This window comes from Sapajus apella, unplaced genomic scaffold, assembly GCF_009761245.1.
Source record: "Sapajus apella isolate SASKATOON/1434 unplaced genomic scaffold, GSC_monkey_1.0 scaffold14, whole genome shotgun sequence".
NCBI classification, from domain to species: Eukaryota; Metazoa; Chordata; class Mammalia; order Primates; family Cebidae; genus Sapajus; species Sapajus apella.
Genome location: NW_022436954.1, coordinates 6456028 through 6476840, shown reverse-complemented (window position 1 = coordinate 6476840; position 20813 = coordinate 6456028). Strand labels below are relative to the sequence as shown.

The 20813-nt window shown below is 56.5% G+C and overlaps 2 protein-coding genes across 2 annotated transcripts in view; both read right to left on the bottom strand.

Moving 5' to 3' along the window:
* Nucleotides 1-7669, bottom strand: part of NRXN2 (neurexin 2) — a 104686-nt gene extending 97017 nt beyond the window's left edge. The window contains 1 exon segment of the mRNA XM_032282940.1: nucleotides 6925-7669. Coding sequence (XP_032138831.1) covers nucleotides 6925-7654 — 730 coding nt within the window. The 5' untranslated portion in view covers nucleotides 7655-7669.
* A 9-nt stretch (nucleotides 7670-7678) lies between these two features.
* On the bottom strand, nucleotides 7679-18106 carry LOC116554513 (translation initiation factor IF-2-like). The gene is made up of 3 exons (XM_032282451.1): nucleotides 18059-18106; nucleotides 17096-17930; nucleotides 7679-7898 (listed from the first exon to the last, which is right to left on the bottom strand). Exons 1-2 carry the CDS (start codon nucleotides 18104-18106, stop codon nucleotides 17208-17210), a joined length of 771 nt encoding a protein of 256 aa, XP_032138342.1. The 3' UTR covers nucleotides 7679-7898; nucleotides 17096-17207.
* Nucleotides 18107-20813: the final 2707 nt, after the last annotated feature.

The following is a 20813-nucleotide window of genomic DNA, read 5'->3' as shown; positions in this document are numbered from 1 at the left end:
GAGAGAGAGAGGTGTCAGTTGCTACCTGACAACTCCTCATAAGGGTGGAGATAGAAAAAATTCAAAAAATTCAAAAGTACAGCATTCAGGCATCATCTCAGTCAGGGACAAACCTCAGTGAAGGAACCACTGCATGACAGTTTGGCATAATACCTGAGGGGAATCACGACCACCCTGAGTCATCTGAAAAAACTTAAATCACATTCCAGCTATTATGCTTAGGGAGGCAGAGAGGTGTGTAACACATTATGAAGAGATTTCCATCTGAAATATGTTAAATGTGGGTTAGTTGTGTGTTTTAATGGGATAATGCCCTGCTCTCTGGGATGAGTTCCTCTCCAAGGGCTTGGAAAACTGAGATTTTCCTGATCCATCTCCATTCTCCTTTCTCTGTGCTGGGACAGCTGACTGATGAAACACAGGAACACCCTCAGCACACACTGGCTTAAGGGAGAAGCTGTGGCCCAAGGAATTTAGGGTAGTTACTGGTTTGTGATAAAACCTGGACCCTAAATAGCCCCAACAAACCAAATGCAGGCAATCAATGGAACAACTGACCAGCTCTCCTTTCAGGAGGCAGCATGGAGACAGGTAGGGAGTGACAGGCTCTTGAGTCAGCTCAGGTCTCAGATCCCAGCTCTTATACCTCTGAGCCTTTCTATGACCCTCTGTAAAATGGAGAAAGTTATCCTCACATGGTGATCATAAGGACTAAATGAGATAAAATATCGAAGACACCCAGCAAATGCTCAATGGCTGCAAATCCCCCCTCTCCTCCTTTAACCTTACCATCTAATTCTCTGTGTTCTAATTGCTCCTTTGCTGGGTCTGCAGCCACTACTACTCTTCCTCCTCCTCCCAGCCGTCTGCTCCTCTGAAGTCTTCTGCTCAATTTTCCTCACCTTCTCCTTGGCCACTTCATCTGATCGCAGAGCTTCAAATACTATACACACACATGGCTCCATCTGCAGCCTCACCTTCAACCCAAAGCTCTGGTCTCACATTCCCAATCACCTGGAATGTCAAGAGGTACCACTACTTAACACAAGCATGATCTATTGTGGCAGGACTGCTCCCCTTCCTGGCACCCCCCTTTCCTCTCACCCCTCCATCAACCTTCCAACCGTGCAGATCTGAAACTTCATCATGTCTGAACCCTCTCCTCCCACTCCTCATCCAAGAGGAAGAATCCTACAGTTTCAGTCTCAGCAATGGCCTTCAATCACTGCCACCACAACTGCCACCACCCTTCCTTGCCACTCCCCAAGACAACCAAGGCTCAGGGTCTCAATATCTCTTGCCTGACCTATCTTCCAACTGATTTCTTCACTACATAATTCTGTCTTCTATAAGCACTCTGCACTTCACTCCCAGCTCCCTAAGTATAGCTCTTATCTGTTTATCTGCTCAACATTCTTTTGTGGCTCCATTTGCCAATACACTGTACCCCATCAGCATTCAATGTGAGTGAAATAATTTAAGCCAGATCACCAAGACCTGGCCTCAACCTGCTTCTCCTGCTTTAGGTTCTACTATTCTCCCTATACTTCTTGGTGCCCTCTAGAGATACGATGTATATTTCTCCACTTCCATGCCTTTGCTCATACCAGTTCCTTTGCTTCAAATGACCTTCCCCAACCAAGCTTATTAATCAATGTTTGAGGCCAATTGTAAACAGCATGCATTTCATACTTATAAACTAAAAACTACCGTTTACTCATCACTAATTTTATATAGCAGATGCTCATTTAATTCTCACAACAAACTTATAAGATAGGCGTGTGTATCCCCATTTTATACATAAAAGAACAGAGAGAGTTTAAGTGTAAAATCACAGTCTGGATGCAGAATCTCTCTCTTTTTTATTTTTTCTTTTGAGACACAGTTTCACTCTTTGTTGCCCAGGTTGGGGTGCAATGGTGCAATCTCAGCTCACTACAACCTCTGCCTCCCAAGTTCAAGCGATTCTCCTTTCTCAGCCTCCCAAGTAGCTGGGATTACAGCCACACACCACCACACCTGGCTAATTTTTGTATTTTAAGTAGAGACTGGGTTTCATCATATTGGTCAGGCTGGTCTAGAACTCTTGACCTCAGGTGATCCACCCGCTTCGGCCTCTCAAAGTGCTGGGATTACAGGTGTGAGCCACCGTGCCCAGCTGCAGAGTCTCTTAACAACACACTGGACAGCTTTTTTATCTGCTTCCTAAATTTAACAGTCAACTCCCAGAGCACAGAGTCCATCTTGTTCATCTCTGACTCCACTGCAGCCCGCAACACACAGCCTATCACAAAGGAGGCCTTGATAACTACCTGTGGAATTAAATCACCAACAAACACAAAACACACATGAGACACATGTGTCTACCTCTCTGCAAGCACACACATTACGACCAGCTTCCTATTTTCCTCCTGAGCAAATAGTATACGCCTGACACTCTGTCCTAAACACCTCACTATCACTCCACCTGAGGTCTCACACACATGCCTGCACATCCCTTCCTCTTTGATCACTTTTCAGCCCCTGCTTCACACACACAGGTGACATGAGGAAGCACTGACATGCAAATCATGGCAAGATCCCAGTCTACTCTATCCCAGCTTTGGCAGACAATCAGCAACAGGAGACAGACTCGGCCACCCCTGCTGAGCTCTGTCTTCAATTATGCGTGGCCAGATCCCTGAGAGAGAGAGGGGAAAAAAGCAAATTTCCTAGTATGGAGGTTCTCCATCAATGGGTAAGCCCAGACTCTGGGAAAGCAGGAGGGATTCCAAAGGATGCACAAAACCGTATGCACACCAAACATATGAAGGCAGATTGAAACATCTTGCATATAAAGCTAAAACCATTTTTCTAATGTATATTTTATTAACCACAATGGCAAATATAACATCAAAGGCATCTAAAGGTTTTTCCAAATTCACAGTAGCTTTGAGTCATTTATACTCACACTAAACAGATACAAAAATAACTACTTTAGAAGGGGTACTGTGAATTACTGACTTTTAAAAATGTCCTCAATCTCAGAAAGAGTTGGAAACCACTCACAGCAGATGATGAGTGATTGTAACTCCAGGGAAGCCTGAGGATTCTGACCCCTAGAGCAGTCTCAGAGATCAAGAGCCAGGCCTGTTCCCCTTAAAGTCTTCCTTCCCCATCCCAATACCCAACAATGGGAGCCCATGCCTTTCCTCCTTGACTGGAAGAGAACGTACTCGATGTATAATGAGCACAGGATATTATAAAAGCTACCTAGGAAATAAAGAACAAATAGAAAAAGAAATGAGGTTGCAGAGTGGGGAGAGAAAAGAAGGGAAGCAGTAGGGTTGTTGCTGTGCCTGTCATCTCCAGATGCAATCAGTGCTTACAACCCCCATGCCCACCGACAACATATATCTGAAAATATACACATAGATGTTTTCTTTTTTTTTTTTTTTTTTTTTGAGACGGAGTTTCGCTCTTGTTACCCAGGCTGGAGTGCAAGGGCGCGATCTCGGCTCACCACAACCTCCGCCTCCCGGGTTCAGGCAATTCTCCTGCCCCAGCCTCCTGAGTCGCTGGGATTACAGGCACGCGCCACCATGCCCAGCTAATTTTTTGTATTTTTAGTAGAGACGGGGTTTCACCATGTTGACCAGGATGGTCTCGATCTCTTGACCTCGTGATCCACCCGCCTCGGCCTCCCACAGTGCTGGGATTACAGGCGTGAGCCACCGCGCCTGGCCCACATACATGTTTTCATATGTACATACAGCTTTGCCCCAAGCCTTTATTCTCTCAATTACTTATTAATATCTCTCCATTCATTCCACAAATCTTTATCAAACACTCACTAAGTGCTTAGGTGCTGGGAATACAGAAATGCATAAAGACACAACCCTCCCATTTTACCACAAAGCACTGCTCTCTCAACAGATACCACACACATGTCACACACACACCACATATACACAGGCAAGCCTGCCCCTACCAGCTGGCACCCTTTCCTTTTCTTTTCTTTTTTTTTTTATTTTTTTTTGAGATGGAGTCTTGTTCTGTTGCCCAGGCTGGAATGCAGTGGCACCATCTCAGCTCACTACAACCTCCACCTCCCAGGTTCCAGTGATTCTCCTGCCTCAGCTTCCCAAGTAGCAGGAGTTACAGGCATGTGCCAACATGCCCGGCTGGTTTTTGTATTTTTAGTAGAGACAGGGTTTCACCATGTTGGCCAGGCTGGTCTCAAACTCCTAACCTCAAGTGATCTGCCTGCTTCAGCCTCCCAAAGTGCTGGGATTACAGGTGTGAGCCACTCCGCCTGGCTCACGGTCCCTTTTCTTACATGACTCTCATACACACGTGTACGCGCAAGCGCACATAAAATGCATCAGATACACATATTCGACCATCTCTCACAGCTTCACCACAGCTGACACAAACATTCACCAAGCCATATTATACACACATCCATCCCTCTTACACAGTTACCCAAACACACCTTAAACACACAACCACACAACCCGTATTCAGAAGCATGCATCTTGTTTGGCTCCCTGGAAGCCTCTGGCCAGTGAATCCTCTCAGAGAATGGATACAAGGGCTCTGGTTGACCAAGGTGCCTCTGGCTGCATTTTTCATACACCCAAGCCCAATTCAGCCACAGTGAGACCAGGGACCAGTTACCCTAACCGCCCGAAGCTCGAACTCTCCCTCCATCAAATTAGAGGGATGGTTCATCCTGTTCTCGTAGGCAGGTTTTGGGAGAAGGACAGAGGAACCAGCAGATCAAATTAAGGTTCTGGAAAGAAAAAGTCCTCATACATTCCAGTTGTCTTACTGAGGCCTCACGTTAAAACACAGGCACATGAGCAGACACCCTCATGCCTGGGAACTACTGACTCTACTAGGCACTAGGCTCCTGTCTGCAAACACTGCTATTCAAACAGACCCATTCACACAGCAAATACACAATGCCAGACTGCCGGCCTCTACACACAGGCAAACATACAGACACAGAATTTCACAGTTTAGGAAACACCTGAACTCCTTGGAGAAAGGGTGAGAAGGTGTCAGTTTAACTTAATACGCACAGTTCCTGATGACATATCCCACAACCTTGTACCAATTACCCCATGAAAACAATCCCCAGACCTTTCGGATGTATTTGTCGATCACAACTACAGATCCGCGGGCAAACGACTCTCCAAAGTGCAGGCTTCCCACACCCAGGGCCTCACCTGCAGGGTGGGCCCCTCCCACGGCTGTCCACAGGCACCAGCCACAGGACACCTATCCCCAAAGCAGTCTCGGGCCACGTTCGTTTCGCAGGCGCACACGTGCACATGCACACACTCCCTCAAAAGCCTCTGCCTCTGGGAGGACAGACACACACACACACAACCGCTGAGTGGCCTAGAGGGACTAGGGGAGTGGCCCACAGCTTCTAGAGGCCTGAGGCACACAAGGGCTGGAAAAACAGGGAAGCGGGGCGAAGAGACGCGCTGGGGGACCCCCCTCCCCACCGCCCAACCAGACCCTAGTGGAAGAGGCTCCTCCAAGTCCCTCCTTCCCTCAGCCCCTGACACCACAGCCCGCCCCGGCCGCTCAGCCCAGGCCCCGCCCGCACTTCACCACTTCACCCTCTTGGCCAGACTCTCGGCCTCAGGCACCGGGGGTGCTGGCCGGACCCCTCCCTCCGGCGAGCCTCCCTGCCAAGCGCCTTTCCATATTCAGCCCCACAGCCCGGGTCCCACCCCGCCCTGTCCAGCCCACCAATCTCCCACCAATCTCAGGGGCTCCATGCCCGGTCTGTCATCGGGAGACACTTATCCGCCATCTCCGCCCCTCACGCAAACTGTCCACTCCTCGTCAGGAACCTGAGAAGCCTCAGCCACCCTCGCCCTCGTTTTCCCGTTACTCTCGGAGACGCTCTGAGGATTCTGTGGTGAAGAAGAAGCACTCGCTTCCTGCCCACAGCCTCTCAATCCCCATTCTCCCTCGCCTGCCCCGGAATCACCATGGGCCCTTCTCCTCACGCTCAGCGTCCTCACACCTAGGCCCTCATCCCTCTGCGCTTGTCCAGGCCGCATTTCCCGCCCTTCGCTGGCGGACCTTCACAGACCGCCGCCCACTGCCGACTACGCCCCCTCTCCGAAGGCCCCGCCACACGGTCCCGCCCCCTGTCTCGTAGGCCCCGCCCACACCGGCCTTCCACACAGGCCCCACTCACAGCCTCTCACGGTCTCACGCGGGGCCCTGCCCCCTGTCTTGTAGGCCCTGACCACACCGGCCTTTCACACAGGCGCCACACGGCCCCTGACGGTCTCACACGGGCTCGAGCCCCCGTCTCGTAGGCCCCGCCCACACTGGCGTTCCACACAGGCGCTACTCAGCCACTCACGGTCTCACGCGGGGCCCCGCCTCCTGTCTCGTAGGCCCCGCCCACACTGGCCTTTCCCCGCTGGCCCCACTCACAGCCCCTCACGGCCTCATACGAGGTCCCGCCCCCTGTCTCATAGCCCCACCCACTGTCCTTCAGGGGCCTCGTGGTCCCCGCCCACTGCCTCTAATGGGCCCCGTCCACGCAGACCTCACCCACAAACCTTCACCAGCGCCTCACAGCCCCTCACCCACCAGGCCCACAGGGCTTCATGCGCCCCATTCTCAGCAGCCCCTTCAGAACCTGACCACACAGGCTGCCCACAGGTCGCCTCAGGACTCACGCTAACCACGCCCGCGCCAGCCACGCCCGCTCGCCCCGCCCACCGCCAAGCCCACGCGCCCTCGCCCGGACACGCGTCCCCGCCGCCCTGGCGCGCTCGCACCCACTCACAAGTCCTCGCGCCTAGCCCCCCAGCCTCAGGCACCCCCGCAAGCCCTGACCCCCAAGGGGCGCCCCAGGACGTCACCCCCGCGCCCGGGCGCCGGCGGCCGCTCCCTGAGGCTCACCTTCGCTGCAGAACTTGCCGCCGAAGCCCGTGTGGCTGCAGTCGCAGCCCACCTCGCCTGGGGCCAACACGGTGCAGAGGCCGCCGTTGGCGCAGGGGTTGCGCGCCGGCGCGCACAGCGTGTCGGCGGCGGCGCCGCGCAGGCCCTGGCTGCCCAGCAGCGCGGGGGGCCGTTCGCCCAGCTTCAGGTTGGCCAAGAGGCCGCGGAAGGGCGGCTCGTACTTGACGGTGCTCAGCGTGAGCGCCGAGAGGCGCACGTCGGGCGGGATGCCGCCCACGAACAGGTCGCTGGCCACCTGCATCTCGCGCCGCTTGGAGCGCACCTCGGCGGCGCGGGCCTCGCCGTCCACTGCCAGCGCCGTCCGGCGTGCGTCGCGGGTCAGCAGCACCATGTGCCAGCGGTCATCGGCCACCGGCGTGTCCAGCTGCAGCGTGGCCGGCTCGGCGCAGGAGAGCGTGAAGCGCAGCCGCAGGCGCCCGTCCACCAGCAGCAGCTCCAGGAAGTCGCAGTCGCCGCCGTCGTCCAGGTAGAGCAGCAGCGCGCGCGTGGCGTTGGTGCGCAGGCTGAAGCTGAGCTCGCCGCTGCTCGCCGCGCCCGCCCAGCGCGCGTAGCGAGCCCACTGCCCTGGGCCGCCGCCGAACTCCAGGCTGTCCGCGCGCGCCGCCAGCACCAGCAGCAGCAGCAGCAGTGGCGGCGGCGGTGGCGGCCGCCACCGGCTCCCGGGCGCCATACCTCCGGCGGCCCCGGCCCCGCCCGGCCCCCGGCCCCCGCTCAGGCTTCAGAGCCGCGGGCGCATGGGGCGGGAGGGGGCCGGGCGTTCCCCGCGACCAGCGGGGCTACCTCGCCGGCTCACAGTGCCATGAGCCCGGCTGCGGGGCGAGGCGCGCAGAGGCCCAGGCGCCGGCTTCCCTCGGGCGGCGGCGGCAGCGCCCCTCCCCCGCCGCGGGCTCCGACGAACGCGCGGGGAAGGATGCCTGCGGGAGAACAGAGAGAAAGGGGTTAATGAGGGGCTCCAAGGGGCCGTCGGTGCTGGGCTCCCCCATCATACCAGCAGGCACCCGACTGCTTCCCTGCAGAACTTAGAGAGGCCCTGACCTGGAGAGGGTCCCGAGGCAAAAGACACGGAGTCCGGGGGCCAGCATTTGGGAGAGATGGCACGCAGTAGGGGCAGCAGTGGTTCGAGATGTGGACAGCAGAGAGGTGACATGTTCGAGCCCGGTAGCAGCCCAACCCAGCCGCCTGCGGCCTCACCCTCTCAAAGGACCCGGGTGTCAGGACCAAGGCCAGCTCTTTGGGCGAGGCCTAGGAACTCTGCTCCGCCTGGTGACCCCAGCCCCTTCTCCAAACCGCCCAACCTCTAGGCCTGGCTCCCACCACCAGCCACGGTTCCTCTCATCAGCTCTTCATACTGGATAATGAAGTTGCTAAATAATTCATTGGGATTAATTAAATGCCAATTCGTCAATGGTATCACAGGGCAACCAGACTGGGAAGGGGTCAAGGGAGAGAAGCCAGCCAGGACCCAGATACCCAGACCCCAAGCCCTCTCCATCCAAGCAGGGACACAGGCATCCAATTCTGTGTCTCTAGTTCCCCCAAAACCACGCTCATCCTTTCCCAGACCCCAGCCTCAATGCTCACCAGCCCAGGTCCTTTCTGAAGCTAAATGTCTGTCATCCTCAACTTCCAGCTCCCAGTCCTCAGCCTCAGGACTGGCCCCACTACCTGGGCTCTCTTCACCCCTCAGTTCCCTCTGCCCCCCTCACCAAGATTGAGGGAGCCACCATGAGGCAGGCAGGCTCATTTGCATAAAATTGCCTTTCTGAAATGATTACCCTTGTAACGGGCTGTCAGAGAGCAATTTATACCCCACGCCGGGGAGGGGAATTTGCATCTCGTTAAACTCCAAGTCGTAATTATTTATATCCAACAACCCTCCTGAATATTGCATTGATTTTATTTTGGGGAGGGAGGGAGGGAAGGGGGTGGGGAGAAGCCTGGGAGAGAAGCAGGTTGGGACTAATGTTTAGGAAGAGACAGTGAAAGACTGAAGCAGGGGAGGAGAGAAAGAGGAAGGAGAGGAAGTGCCTGAAAAGTGACAGAGATGGAAGAGTAATGGAGGAGAAAGGTGGCCTAGTGGGGAGAAATGAAAGAAAAGACAGAGAAAATTAAATTCCAAATCCAAACAGCATTTGTCAGAGCCCTGGTGCTGAGCATTTTTACAAATGTCATTTTACTTAATCACTCTGAGAAGTCCCATTATTCTCTTTTTTTTTTTAATATATTTTTTAAAAAGATGGGATTTCTCCATGATGGCCAGGATGGTCTTGAACTCCTGACCTCAGGTGATCCACCCACCTCGGCCTTCCAAAGTGCTAGGATTACAGGCGTGAGCCACCTCGCCCAGCTGAGAAGTCCCATTATTCTCATTAACTACTGGGGAAACCCAGGTAAAGAGCTCTGGGGACTTGCCCAAGGTCACACAGGCAGTTGGCAGGTGCCCTGCCATGTGACCTTGATGTGGTTGTGTGAGGCAATGGCCCTGGCCTGTGGGGAGGAAATAAACACAGGACAGCCACAGGTGTAGGTGAGAAGCCACAAGACAATGAGAGGGCTGGCTTCGGGAGGGGAAGGTTCCAGGGTGCAGCAAGGAGCTGAAGAGCTATGTGGGAGGAAACGAGGGACCCCCTAAAAAACCATAGTGAGGGGGCGCCTGGAGAGTGACACGTGTGCAGAGGAAGATGGGGCAGAAAAGGCTTCAGCAGGCCATCGGGAGCGCTGGGGGAGTCATCTCCAAGAGGCCCGCAAAGCTCAGCCCTCGGGTCCTGCCATTCTGCTCCTGAGACTGCTGCCCTCCCAATCCATCAAGGCTCCAATGGGGACCTGAATGTCCTGCCCCAGTGCCCCTCCAGGGACTGCCCCTGCCAGAGCAGTGGGGAGGAGATCCAGGCAAACAGCCCCCACTCCTTACAAACACTGTTGGGTTATATATAACTTTGCCACTGCCTCTCCTCATTGGGTAATGGAGATAATTAACATGTTCAGGCTAATTAGCCAATCAAATTAAATGCAGCACCTGCTCCCAGCCTGATTGACGCCCTCACCCCCCCACCACCACACACACATCCCCAGCCCAGGGCAGAGGAGCGGGCCCCTCAGGCATCAGGGGAGGGAAAGGTCTAAGCTCCCCCTCTTCTCCAGAAGGGTAGCCAGAGACCCTCAGCAAAGGCACAGCTCTATGGCCAGAATAGTGACCAGCCTCCCTCTCTCCCTCCCTCCCTGCTAGGGTCTCCATCTCAGTCTGGCCTGGCCTAGCCTCTGTCTGCTGCTCTCCCAGCACCCACCCCCACCTCCGGACACTATTTTGGGGAGGGAATTAATTAGCTATCGATTTCCGCTGGCGGAGGGAATAGGATTTCGTGCTGCTGTCCACTCACCCCCAAGCTCACAACAGGAGGGATTCTTTCCCCTGCCCCACCCCCAGCCCAGTCCCCTGCCATGGTCATATCCACCACCCTCTAGGGAGATGGCAGACGGGTTCTGTGAGAAAGGCTAGGGGCAGGGTCTCCCTCCATGCAGGAAGTGGGGGAGGACAGATAGAGTGAAAGATGGTGGGGAGGCTGCCAGAGGCTGGAAGGCAGACAACTGGGTCCTGAGAGCCAAAGGGAATGTTATCTGGGTGGAGGAACAGGGGAGCAAAATGTGTGAGAGTCCAGGATGGGGAGGCTATACCGGCCCCTACAGAGGGAGAGTGGGAGGGGGTGCAGTGCAGACAGGCTTCTGTGAGCCTGTTCAGGGGCAGAGGCTGGGCTGATGCAGTGCCTCCAGGGAGGGTCAGAAGTAGGGTCTGGGCCTGCAGCCCCTCAAGGCTCATTACTCATTCTCCTTGCAGCCCACAGCTCTGCAGCACAGGCCAGCCAGGCTGCTGGGAGCACAGGAACTTCAGGGCAGACCAGAAGGAAGCCCCAGCATTCCCTGAGTCTTCTCTCCCTAGGGACCCACAGACCCTTGGGGTGGCTTTGCGTTTGCAATGCAGAGATGGCCCCAGGAGGAGTGAGCCGGCAGACACCTGGGTCCTTTCCATTTCCCCACCCAGTGTCCAGGAAACATGCTTTTCCCCCCCGCACCTTTCCCCTCCCTGTGCCTCCCCCACCCCAGACCCAAGCTGCTGCCGACCCAGCCTCCAACCCAACCTTCTCCCAGAACACAGGGGCTCCTGCTGCCCTGGGATGCTCCATCATCCTTCCTCAGCTCCTGGAACTCAGCAGCAACCCTTTCTCCAGAGGTCTTCTCCCCCACAGGCCAGGGCCATTGCCTCACACAACCACATCAAGTAAACAGTGTCCCCTGGAGTTGGACAAGGCAACAGCTCCTCCCCAGATTCATGCAGTGCAGAGGAGGTCCCCTGCACCCACAGCGTCCAAGTACTGCCCCCCGGGCCCACTTTTCTTCTTTCATTGCCCATTGCCAGTGCAGGGACACTGCCAGAGTGGCCCTGGGGTACCTGCCTGCTCACTGACATCAATGCAGTGCATACTGCCAGCCACTGCTGGCCCAGAGTCACCGCACCTCTGGGAAGCTGACCTCCTGAGTAATCCTGGGGTTCCGCACCCAGTCAACTCCCTAGTGCTGCCCCCGCCCACAGATAGACTCAGCAGCCTTGGGCCAGTGGTGCCCAGAGCTGGAGTGAGAGGGGCCAGGGGTGGCTAAGCTGCCCTCAGGACTTCTGCCTCTACTCCCCAACATTACCCTCTCCCAATAACTCTTCCTGGGTCCTCCTAGGCCAGAGCCTCCTCCTCATCTTCCCATGGCTAGGCCAGTGCCACTGAAGCCTCTGGGCTGTCAGCTTTGGGATCCCTCAGCATCAGACACCAGGCTGGACCCCATGTGCACTGTCTTATCAATCCTTCAGCTTCTAGGAGGTATTTTTGTCACTCAGGCTTACAGACTAGGAAGCTGAGCTCAAAACAATGAGTTCACTTGCCCGAGGCCACAGTGCAGGTAGAGACTGTGCTGGCTCCAAGGCATTTCTTTTACACCTGTGTCTGCGGCTCAGAGCTCACCTTCCTCTGTTCTGGCCTTCACAGGGACACGGCTCTCTCAGGTGTCCCACTCTAAAGCCCACTCCTGGGACTGGAGACAGAGACCTCAGAGCTCATGGGGTTCATCTTCTCCTTTTTTCCTGATGTGGAAACTGATTCTCAGGGAGGGACAGCGACTGGCCTGGGATTACATAGAAAAGCAAGACTAGAACGAAGGTCGTTGGCCTTCCATTCCAGGCACTTCCCATTGCACTTGCTGACCTAGACCTGGGCCCTTCCGCCTGGCCAAAGGCCTCAGCCCCACACCACCAGGGGCAAGTATGCAAATGGATGCAAATTCTGGGGTGAGGTGGTACATGCCCACACGAGCAAAGCCTCTGGCCAGGGCCCTCTCCCATATCCACACAGCCCTCTCTCTGTGAATACCCACACACACAAACACACGCCCATGCACACACCTCCAGCCATGGGAATGCCAGCCTCCCTCTGGCTCTCCTCTCCTCACGCCAGCATCCTCTCATGCCAGCTGGGAGTGAGACAGCAGGGGCCTCCTCCAGGCGCCAGGGAGGAAGAGCTGGGTTTACACACATTCTGGTGGCCCCAGAAGGCAGCCCATGGACAGGTGGGAGAAGTGCGTGCAAAGGGGGGAGATTTTGGCTCAGGCTAAAGAGAAACTTGCTGGCAATCTAAAGCATCCAACAGTGGAGTAGGCTGCCTCAGGGGGTGGTGAGTTCCCCGTCTGTGGAGGTGTTCGAGGTGAGACCGGATGACTGCTGCTCAGAGATGCTCGGCATGGGGGGGCTTTTGGATCATATGGAAGGAGACAGCAGACTGTTTGACCCCTGAGGTCCTTTTCAGATGCAGAATGTTTTTTGGAGGGTCCCCTCTCCCCTCTGAAACCCCAGGCAGGATTGGCAGATGGTAAACAGTTCCTACCTCCCTGTCCTCCCTGCCCCTTCCTTCCAGCCCTGATGATCCAGCAAAAACAAGGGAAGACACCATGCCTGTCCACACCCAGCCACCACCTCAGCAGCAGCAAAAACAAGACAGTGCACTGGTTAGCAGCACTGGCTCCAAAGCCTGGGTTCAAATGCCAGCTCTACCCCTATCTAGCTGTGTGACCTTTGGTAAGTTACTCAGCCTCTCTGTGCTTCAGTTTCTTTATGTATAAAATAGAGATAATAATAGTGTTGCAAAATTAGAATTAACATACATAAAGCACTTAGTACAGTGCCTGGCATAGACTAATGTGTGAAAAAAGTGTGTCATATTAATAATTATTTTTAAAACTTCTCGTCTCAGCCTTTTACAGTTGGCAGCACTACAAGCACCTAGTGTTTCCTTTGATCCTCACCAGGGTAAGATAAGTATTATCACTGCCCGTTTTACAGATGAGGAAACAGACACTCAGACGGGAGAAGGGACCCACCCAAGGTCCCACAAATTGTAAATGCTGGCACTGTGATTCAGATTTGGTTCTGTCTAATCCCAAGCCCTGGTGTCCTCCTCCACTCTACCGGGCACCTTGTCTTGACTCAGAGGGCAGGAGGAGGAACAAACAGGTCTAAAGATAAGTCAGAGTCCAGTGCCAGGGTGGGCTGGGCATGAGTGGGCATGTCTGTGGGTCCCCAAGCAGCTCTCTGTGTCACAGAGAGAGGCATGGAGCAGGCTGGGCCCAGGAGCTGGTAGCTCAGGGTGCACAGGACAAGGCTGCTGCCCGCTGGTGGAGCTGGGGAAGCGGGTGGGCTGGGGACGGAGGTGCAGTGGAATGACTTGGAGTGGGGGCCAGAGGACGGGTGCGTGGGAGCATGGGGGGCAGTGGGAGCGGTAAGCACCAAGCATACCTATGCTGTACACATCTGGGGCACAGCAGCCTGGGCGGGTGCACCCCAGTGATGCAAAGGGGACAGATGACTTCCAGGGGCGGCCTTGTGAGTAAGCACAAGGTGCCTGGGAATGTTCCTAAAGGTATCCATGACAGGTGTATGTGCGTGTGTGTGTGTGTGTGTGTGTGTGTGTGTGTGCGCGCGCGCGCCCGCGTGTAAAGGGAAGGTTAGGATAATGACAATAAAAATAGCGACCGTCCACTGGGGCCTTCTCTGTGCCTGACAAACACATCAGACAAAGTGCTTCACACAGGCCAACCACACAGTAGGTCCATAAGAAATATGCTTGTTACTACTATCATTCCCATCACTCTCCTCGCAGTGAGCCCTCAAAACATCCCATTAGATAGGGATGAGGATCCCATTTTACAGGTGAGGACACTGAGGCTCACTGAGGAGCACAGCGGAGTCCATACAGCCTCACCCTCACCCCACCATCCCAAACAATGGTGGCGGCAGTGGGGAAGCAGCTTCGTAAAAGATAAGAAGGTGCCACACCCACGCCTGAAGGTGTGCATCGGACTATTTGTTGAATGAGCCTCCGAGAGCCCACAGGCCAGTCAGTGTGGCAGGGGCGGAGCGGGGGAGCCGCACTAACAGATGGAGCAGCAGGGTGGGTGGCATGTGAGGACACACTCTCTCGGGGCATCTCTGTGGGGGCTGGGCTTGGGAGCTTCGAATGAAAGGAGAGTGTCTCCAGCGCACAGGCAGGTGTGGGTGCCCCTGTGCCTGAGGATTGATGCTGGGGGATGACGCCACTTAGAAATGGGAAGACCCCCCAGGAAGCCAGCAGTGGCTGGGGCCTGGACTCCACTGGGAATGGTCGTGGTTGTGGCCAGGAGGGATAGGAGGGCCTGGGCTGAAGGTACATAGATAAGAGAGTAAAAGAGAGAGAGAAAATAGAAGAAAGGTTTGGGGGTGCACCAGGGCAAAAAGAGTGTGTTAGCAAACGTGTGCTGGTGTGCACACACACAAAGGCCTGGGGCAAAGTGCTCAGCACCCTGACAGACATGCACATGGTACTTCAGGATGAGCTTGCTGGGGGTAGGGACTGGTGTGTCTGGGAGGATGTGCACACGTGCTGTGTAGACGGAGGACGGATGGTGTGTCCAGGAGGAGAGAGCATGTTGCAGGCACTGAAGGTGTATGTGGAAGAAGCACAGGTGTGGCTGCGATGGCTGTAAGCCTGGGAGGTGAGTGGTTGGATGGGGGCCAGCAGTGCCCTCACCCTTGGATGCACGTAGGGGCTGTGTATGTGTGTTGTGTACATGACAGCAAGGCTCCTGGGGGAAGTCTCAAGGAGGCAAGCACGAGGTAGCAACCTCTCTGGGTGGGAAGTGTGGGTGGTATGCTGCCGGGAGGTGTATTGTGTACGCAGGTGTGTGTGCCTGTGTAGGTGTGTGTCTGGGTGGGTGCCACCGAGCATGTGTATCAGTGTCAGAGTGTCTGTGTCACTGGCAAGGGCAGGCAGGAGGGAGCAGCTGGACCTGGGTAGTGACTGAGCCTGGAAGGAAAGAACTGTCCCCATCAGCCACTGGAGCACCCAGCCCCTCCTCTCAGAACTCCACTGTCATATGGATTCAGCCCAGGCCAAGACGCCAGGAGAGGCCCGGGTTTTTGGAAAGAATTGCCCAGCAGCCATGGCTGGTTGGTCCATCTCGCCCACCCCTGTGGATCTGAGGGCAGGATGGGTCTGAGAACACTTCCTCTAGCATGAATGAAGAGTCCTCCCAGCCAAACCCTTCTCCCCTGTCTCCTGAAAGATCCAGCCACACCTCAGATGCCGGCATTCCTGGAGCCATCCCTGGAAGCAGGAGGAGCTAGGGACTGAGGGGCTGAAGCACTCATAAAATAGAAGGCCTCACACTTTGCGGACCGCAAACCTCCCTCCTCTTCTCCTTTTTCCCTTCTTTCTTTCTCCTGCTTTGGCAGAAGACAGAGAAAGTAAGACCCTAATGTCCACCCTCCCCCAAAACGAACACCCAGACACTGGGAAGGTGGACAAGAAGGAAGGATAAGAATGAATGGAAGAGGATAGAAGCCCACCCCCATACATTCAAAAACGGGGGTGTCTGGAAGCCCCAGGGCAGCCAAGGGACTGGGGACCCAAGATCCACCCCCTAAAAATCTATTTCATTATTCCAGCTGGGCAGCCTCCTCTTTCACCTCCAGACACCAAGAAAAAGCCCCCTCCCAGCCCAGCCCTTGCTAGCTCAATGAGGCATCAAATGCTGTCTCCCAAGACCCAGGAGCGGGGTAAGAGTAAAGAAGACAACAGCACCCTAAAGCCAATTGTGCCCCCAAGCGCCCATCAAGGGTTCAAGGGCTCATACCCCAACCCAAAAACCCCAGGGAAGACTGCTGCTTCAGCTGGGGGAGGAGGCTGGGACATGAGAAATGACCCCCTCCTCTTTAGGGGTGGGGGAGAAAGCCCAGAGCCCTGCAGCTTCCTCTCCCCCTGCAGCACTCTCTGACCAGAACCCTGTCACCGCCCCCAGGGTATTCCCACCCCAGAAAAGCCCCCTCCTACTGATTTCCCAGTCTCCCTCTCTCATCACCCCCAGCCTTCCCCCGCAAGCTTCCGCTCCTCTCCCTCAGACCCCATCTTTCTCAGCTCTCCACCAGCACAGACCCATCTCTGCCTGGAGCACCTTGGCTCATTCCCCTCTGCTCTCTCCCAATAACCTCTTCTCCCCTTGTCTCCCATCCCCCAGGAAAGCCTGGTCCTCAGTGGATCCCCCCAGAACGAAGCCCTTGGCCTGGCCCCTCTCCTTCCCTCTCCACTTCTCTCCTCTCTCCTCTCCAGCCCCCTCTCCTCTCCTCCCACGAAGCCCAGTTCCTCGCTGGTTTCTACCCTGCAGACCCTCCAGAACACAAGAGCCCCTCTTGCCCGGCACTGCTTCCAGCCTCTGGGGCTAGCACAGACTGGGGGCCCCCCTTTAGAACCGCCTCACAGTCCTCTGGATGCCCCTCCTTCTCTCCCCATCCCTTCCCCCAACGACCCTCCCTCCTACCCCTCTCCATTCTCCCCAGCTCAGGGCTAGTGCCCCTTCCACAGGGAGCCTCCGACCCCCAAGCCCCCAGCGGCTTTCCCTCCTCGCTGTCACCCGGCCAGCCCTCTCAGCGCGGCGCCCCCGCCCCCCAATTCATCTGTCCTGCCTCCCCCGCCCCCTCCGATCCGCTCCCCTCCCCCGATCGGCTCCCGCCCCCCACCCGTCTCCGCCGCAGCACCCCCTCCTGTACCTGGTTCTCGGGGCGTCAGGGGCTGCAGGGTGGGTAGCAGAGCCACAGGGCCGCCCCGTCTCCGGCGGGTGGCAGAGCCGGCGTTAGCGGTGTCTGCCGCCTCGCGCTTCTCTCACTCCCCGCCGCGTCCCCGCCCGCCTGCCCCGCCGCGGTGCCTCTCCGAGGAGGATGCTCCGCGAGTCAGGGCGGCTGCTCCCGCCGCCGCATCCCTGCAACACCGACTGACGGCAGCATCAGCACCAGTGCCCGCCCCCGAGACGTGCGCATTGGGCCACGCTGCGCTGACGGACGAGCAGCGCAGCCAATGCAAGGGCGCATAAGCCGCCAGTCCGGCAGCTCCACAGCCCCACTCCCTCCCCTGCGCGGGACCCAGGAGTCCGGGGCCCGCGGCACCCGCGCTCCTCCCAGCCTCTCGAGGTTCTCGGGCGCCCGGGCCCTCAACCAGGCGGACCCCCAACCCGGCCTCAGTGTCTTTTCTGGGAACACAGGCACCCTCGCCCCTCCTCCATTGGGTCGGGGCCTTGGATCGCGCACCCTCCCCCCACGGCCAGCGGGTCTCCTGCGCGCAGGGGCTGGGACGAGCCGAAGGGGAGACCCCTACTCGGGGTGCCGCGGGAGCCAGGCTGGTGCGGGGCCTGGGCCGCAGCGCCCTCTGCTGGCTACGCCCAGGGGCGGGCCCGGGCTGCGAGGAGCCTAGAGAAGGGGAATCCGGTGGGTCCACGGCTGCTGGGGGCTTTTTCCAGCCGGCAGCCTGGCCCCCGCCTCCCACCGTCCGGATGGCCCCTGGCTTGGAGTCCCCAAAACTTAAGAGGGAGGGGCTTTGCTGGGATAAAGACTGAGGCGGTGGGGGAAGGAAAGGCAGAGATGGGGTGGGGGTAGCCCTAGGAACTTGGGTTTTCCCAGTCCTGCCTCATGGGAATCCCAGAGTTTGAGGCCAAACTCCCAGTTCTGCCTGGAGCAGACCTGGGCAGGGGTAAGAGTAGGTGTGGGGGCGGCGTTGCGGCTGCACATGCCTGGTGACTGAGGGCACTTGGCAGCAGCCACCGAGTTTCAGAGTTAGAGTGGTGCTGGGGAGCACAGGTCTTTCCTGTAAGTGCACATGCATCACTGTGCATGTGTATGAGTATGGGGGGCTGGGGGGACACCCTTCACTCACTCTGCTAATAAATGGTGCACCTGATACCTAGTGTATGTACAAGGTTGGTCACTGGGCTGCTGAATGAGGCAGTGAGAGAGAGAGAGTGTGTGTGTGTGTGTGTGTGTATCACACGCACGTGCCTGACCATTCTGCCAGCTCGCTCCAGGACCCTGATTTCTGTTGCAGGGTCTGTGATCTGCACAGCTGGTGGTAGTTGGCACTTCCTTGGCCAGAGCAATGTGCAATAACACTCACATTCAACACCAATGCATCCACATCGGGGAGTTCACAGCCATGCACACCTATCTGTGAACACTGGGCATTCCCAGAGACACACAAGAATACCTGCAGAAATGCCACGCCATGGTCATGCACCCACAGGAGGCACATACTGCCCGAGAACACACACTTGTACACACAGGCACCTACCCAGGCAAATGCATGCCCAGAACAGGTGCACCCAGGGGACCTCCCCACAGTCATCCTGCACCCTTACCCAGGCAATTTGCCAAGAGTGGTCAGTTACTGAGTGGATTCATGTGGACACCAACCACCCCCCAACCCCTGGCAGAGGGAACCTCCTTCCCCAGCCTGTGAAGGGGTAAGAGGGGGACCCAGGCTGCAAGGAGTGTTTCCTAGGAGTCGAGAAGGGTGATCCCTGAGCCAAGTCCCAGGCTTAGGGCCCACTCTGACCTTGAAGAGACCCTCAGAGCATCCCCACCAAGGCCACTGAAGGAGCCACAGAATGGAACTGCTGAGTCAGGGCCTATGGATGCGAAATGGCCTCTCTGACCCCACAGCCCACTTTCCTGCCCCTCCTCTACTGTTCCTCTTCCTGCAGCCTACACACACACACACACACACACACACCACACATCTTGTCCACCCAAGCATCAGGGCATAGACAGACAGGTGCAATGGCTCACAGAGACAGACTCAGACCCTTACAGAGGAGGCTGGGCAGGTAGGGAGGTAAGGTTGAGTACTTGTCTCCTGTCCCCACCCCCAGCTTTGCCCATCAAGGGCAGCAAAGGTCACTGGGCAGCTGCTGCACCTCCCTGCCCCTCCTGCCTACAGGGACGTCTCTCTATCTCTCTGCAAGGTCCAAGGTTCAGACCGCCTAAGCATTTGGGACCTGCCACTTCAAGACACACCCCCCACACACAGGCACCCACTCAATGTGGACACTTGAGTGATGTGCTAAGCACATGCCCTTCTCCTGTGTGCACAGGCCAGTGGGGACGCATGGGGGAGGGGAACACAGCAAATAGAGCATGCATGTCCATGCACACACATGCACACAGGCACACACAACTCGAAGCCTAGACACCAAATTCAGACACATGCAACCATGAGAAGACAGGTACACATCACATCCCAGTTGGGGCAGACCTGGACATACAAACACACACACACACACATACACACACACAGCAAGAGGCCAGACTGGGACTGGAGGGTGGTGAGGAGAGGAGCCAGCTGGGCTGCAGGGATGGAGGCAGTGCAGGAGGCAGGCGGCACAGGAGCGAGCTGCTCTTCACAACACAATCGCCGTCTGTTGTTATAGCAACTCAGCCCCCAAATCGTGAAACGGATATTACAGCCTCAATAGGGGGAAGGGCGGAGGGGGCTGAGGACAGAAGGAGGGGCGGGGGGCACCCAATGCAGAGACAGGGCTGGGGGGCCCAACATGGGCTAGGCCTTCAGGAGAGAGATGACTGGGAAGAAGGGAGTGGCCCAAAATAAAGAATTGGCTGGGGGGAGTGGGGCCTCACAGCAGGGATGGGTGTGATGTGGGGAAACCCTGGGGTTGGAGGGCCAGGGCATTCATGGGGGAACTGAGGCCACTGACAGGCCCGAAGATACTGTGCTCTGGCGTTAAAGGTGCTCAAGTCTCCACCCCCAGTACAATCCCACAGCTGCTGCAGGACACCTCCCAGTTTGGGGGACTGGGGAGGTAGCTCACATTGTCAGGACTGCTGTCTGGAATCTCCTGACCCCAGGGGCACCCCGGCCCAGGTTCAGAACCTTTAGTAAACCGCCCGACCAGACTCAGAAGTAGCCTTAGCCTTCTTCAGATAGCAGTGACCCCCGCAAAACCTCCATGCTGCAGGCTTAGGAGGGAAGAGCTGGATTGGGAGAGGCCGCCACCGGAGGCTGAGGGCAGGATCAATATGCATTTCCTCTGGAAGTCACTGTCCTTCCGGCTGGCAGCAGCACCAGGGCCCTCCCTTGGACTGCCCAGGGCCCTCCCTCCATTCCCTCACAGGCAGCAACTCTGCACTGCCCCTTTCCTGCCCACGATTCCTGCAGTGAGGGCCCTGTTGCTGGAAGTGTCGAAGCAGGGGCTGAAAGGCCCCCTCTCCAGCAAGAGGATTTTGGCCGTGGGCTGAAGGCTTTGGGTATGCATGACCACTGGGCCCTGCAATTCAGGTGCAAAGACCTACTAGTTTCAAATTTTAGATGTCCAAGAACTGGCCTCCTCAAGATCCTAGACCGTCCCTAAGATTCTGTTCCAAGGTTTTCTGCTTCTAAGATTCTTTCCTCCAAGATTCCAGACACATGAGATTCTAGACCTCC